The sequence below is a fragment of the Arachis hypogaea genome, chromosome 3 (genome assembly GCF_003086295.3).
Source record: "Arachis hypogaea cultivar Tifrunner chromosome 3, arahy.Tifrunner.gnm2.J5K5, whole genome shotgun sequence".
Lineage (NCBI taxonomy): Eukaryota > Viridiplantae > Streptophyta > Magnoliopsida > Fabales > Fabaceae > Arachis > Arachis hypogaea.
In genome coordinates, this window is record NC_092038.1 from 132,798,262 (window position 1) to 132,801,313 (window position 3,052).

Sequence of the window (3,052 nt, forward strand, 5' to 3'; positions counted from 1 at the left end):
TGTTTTCAATTAATTGAAAATATTTTTGTTGATAAAAAAAATTTAAGAATATTTTTGTTAGTGTCAAGATATTTTGGATAATTTTTTATAGTTTACCTAAAAAAGAGTTATTTTTTTGGATAAATAAAGTAATAAAAGTTCACCCGCGGTTGGTTTTTGCAAGATTGGTGGTGAGGATAATATTGTCTTGAGCTTTTGGAAAACCATCTCATATTTTGAGTTCTAGGCGAAGCTCCGTTGTTTCTTCAGTGTATTAAAAAAGTGTTGTGAATGACTAGATATGGTTGGTAAAAATCGCGATAATACTACCAATTTGCCATTTAATTGTTGTACTTCTTTTACTTTTTATTATTGCTTCACATTTCTCGGGATTTGCTTCAATATCCCTTGAGGTGAGCATAAAATCGAAAAATTTGCCTCCCTTCACCCCAAATGCACATTTCTCAGGGTTAAGCCTCATGTTGTGTTGTCGTAACTGCTTGAAATCCTCTAAGTCAGCTCCATGGCTTTGGTTTTGTTTCGCTTTCACCACCATGTCATTAACATATACTCTAAGATTCCTTCTGATTTGCTTCTTTAAGACTTTGTCCATTAGTCGTTGATAGGTAGCACCTGTATTCTTTAGACCAAAAGACATAACCTTATAACAATAATTTTTTAATTTAATGATAAAAGCTATTTTATCCTCATCCTTGGGATGCATTAGAATTTGATTATATCCTAAATATGCATCTAAAAAAAAGGTCAAAACCTGAGGCATTATCTACGATTTTATCAATGCATGGGAGGGGATAAGCATCTTTTGGGCATGCTTTATTTAAGTTAGTAAAATATACGCACATTCGCCATTTACCTGAGGCTTTTCTTATCATAATAACATTGGACAACCGTGTTGTAAAGCGTAGTTCTTTGATGAAGTCTGCCTCCAGAAGCTTCCGAGTTTCGTCTAGGCAAGCCGCCTTCTTTTCATCACCCATGTTCCTCTTTTTTAGCACTATAGGTCGGACTTTTGGATCAATTTGTAATTTGTGGCATATGAAGTTCGGGTCGATGCCGGGCATATCTACTGGGGTCTAAGCAAGGAGATCTACATTTTTTTGGAGCATGTTAACGATCTGTTCTTTATCCTCTGCAAACAGGGAGCAGCTTATGTAAGTAAAATGGTTGTCATTATTGTCTAAAATTACCTTTTCGAGGTTGTCTATTGACGAAGGTCTATCATGAAGATCTTCTCTTGGATCAAGGTCTGTTGTGTTTGAAATGGTTGCCACATTGAATGTGTCTTGTGGAAGCTCGGTTTTCGGTGTATATGCCGATTTGATTTTCAGGCTTTCATTGTAGCAATGTCGTGCTTCCCTTTAATCAGAGTGTATGGTTGCTACCTGATTTTCCTATACCTGAAACTTAACACAAAGATGAACAATCGATGCAATAGCACCAAAAGAATTTAAAGAAGGTCTACCGAGAATGACGTGACAAGGGCTAATGCAGTCCACCACTAAGAACTGTACGTCCTTTGTTCTTGATAATGGGTGGTCTCCCAGTGTTACTTTCATCCATATGCTCCTAAGTATAGGCACCCGTTCCTCTGAGAATCCTACCAACTCTCCCGAGGAAGGCTGCATTGTTTTTTCACTTAGCTTTATCTTTTGGAAGGTGGAGTAGAACAATACGTCAACACTGCTGCCTGGGACAAGTAGGACCTTTTTCATTAGGAGATCTCCTGCCTGGATAGAAATGACCTCGACGTCATCTAGATTGGTGGCCTTTGCTTGGTAGTCATATTGCTCGAAGGTTATAATGGATATGGATGGGTGACGTGTGGCCTTTGGCATTGTTCCTTGGACCATTAGCATTGCTCGGTAGCTTCTTTTCCTTGCCAAGCTTGTGTGCCCTCCACTTGTGAACCCTCGTAAAATACAATTAATAACCCCTTGTGTTGGTGGGGGTTGATATCTTGTCTTTCAGGTGTCTCTCGGGTTTTGCTCAGGCTGGACATCAGTTGAACTTTGTTTCCCTTGCTGTATACGCCCACTTACATATTTTTCCAAATGCCCTTGTCTGGCCAGCCTTTTTAAAAGATCTTTAGAAATTACGCATTTGTCAGTGGTGTGGCCAAATTATTGGTGGAAAGTGCAGTGCTTTGATTTGTCAACGTATCTTTGATCCTGATATAAACATGCTCTGCTCGGTGGTTTAATAATTTTTGCATTAAGTATCTCCTTGATGATGTCTTCTCTTCTAGTATTGAATTGTGTGTACGCATCGTACTTTGGTGTTAGCTTAAAAGGCTTCTTGTGGTCTTTATGATTTTGGGTCTTGTGGTGCTTTTCTTCATCTCGACGAGGTTGCTGTTTATCAGCTCTCCGAGCCTCCCGAAGCTCTTCGGTTTCCATCTGGCCTGCGGCCTTTTCTTGGAATTCTACTAATATTTTTGGTTTGGTAACGACCATTGCTTCTTGAAACTTTCCTGGGAGGAGATCACTTTTGAGTGGATGCAAATGGACTTCTGGGCTCAAGTTTGGAATTTTCATGGTAGCTTTGGCAAACTGCATCATATAGTCCTTCAAACTCTCGTGTTGTCCTTACTTGATGGTGCTTAGGTAGTCGGACCCGTGAACGTATATCCTTGAAGCAGTAAAATCGTCAATGAAAGATCGCGCCAACTCTTCGAAGGAGGAGATTGAACCTGCAGGCAACTTAGAAAACCAAAGTAATGTAGCACCATCTACAAAAGTCGGAAAAGATCATCAAAGTATAGGTTTTGAGGCACCATTAAAAAACATCATAGATTGAAGTTTCTTAATGTGAACATGTGGATCTCTGAATCCTTCATATGGCTTAAGGGTGGTAGGGAGCACAAAGTTCTTCTGCATCTGGAATTTGACAATGTCCTCCGAGAAGGGATTATCTATTGTCAGTCTTTCTTTTGGTGGGGTGACCTCTTTGGACCCTGAGTCCTGAGGCCGAGTGCCATTTGAGGTTGCACTTTTCGGGTCATCCATGTTTGACTTGCTGTTTTGAATTTATTCCAAGAGGTCATCCATCCTCT

General features: G+C 39.6%; 1 protein-coding gene across 1 annotated transcript; it reads right to left on the reverse strand.

Annotated features, from left to right (window-relative positions):
• Nucleotides 1–1,391: 1,391 nt before the first annotated feature.
• On the reverse strand, nucleotides 1,392–1,856 carry LOC140183620 (uncharacterized). The gene has a single exon (XM_072232083.1). The coding sequence runs from the start codon at nucleotides 1,854–1,856 to the stop codon at nucleotides 1,392–1,394; it is 465 nt and encodes a 154-aa protein (XP_072088184.1).
• Between the last annotated feature and the right edge of the window lie 1,196 nt (nucleotides 1,857–3,052).

What these genes read in the sequence shown, in the direction of transcription:
- LOC140183620 (XM_072232083.1), bottom strand. Translation starts at nt 1,856, where the DNA reads ATGCTAATGGTCCAAGGAACAATGCCAAAGGCCACACGTCACCCATCC.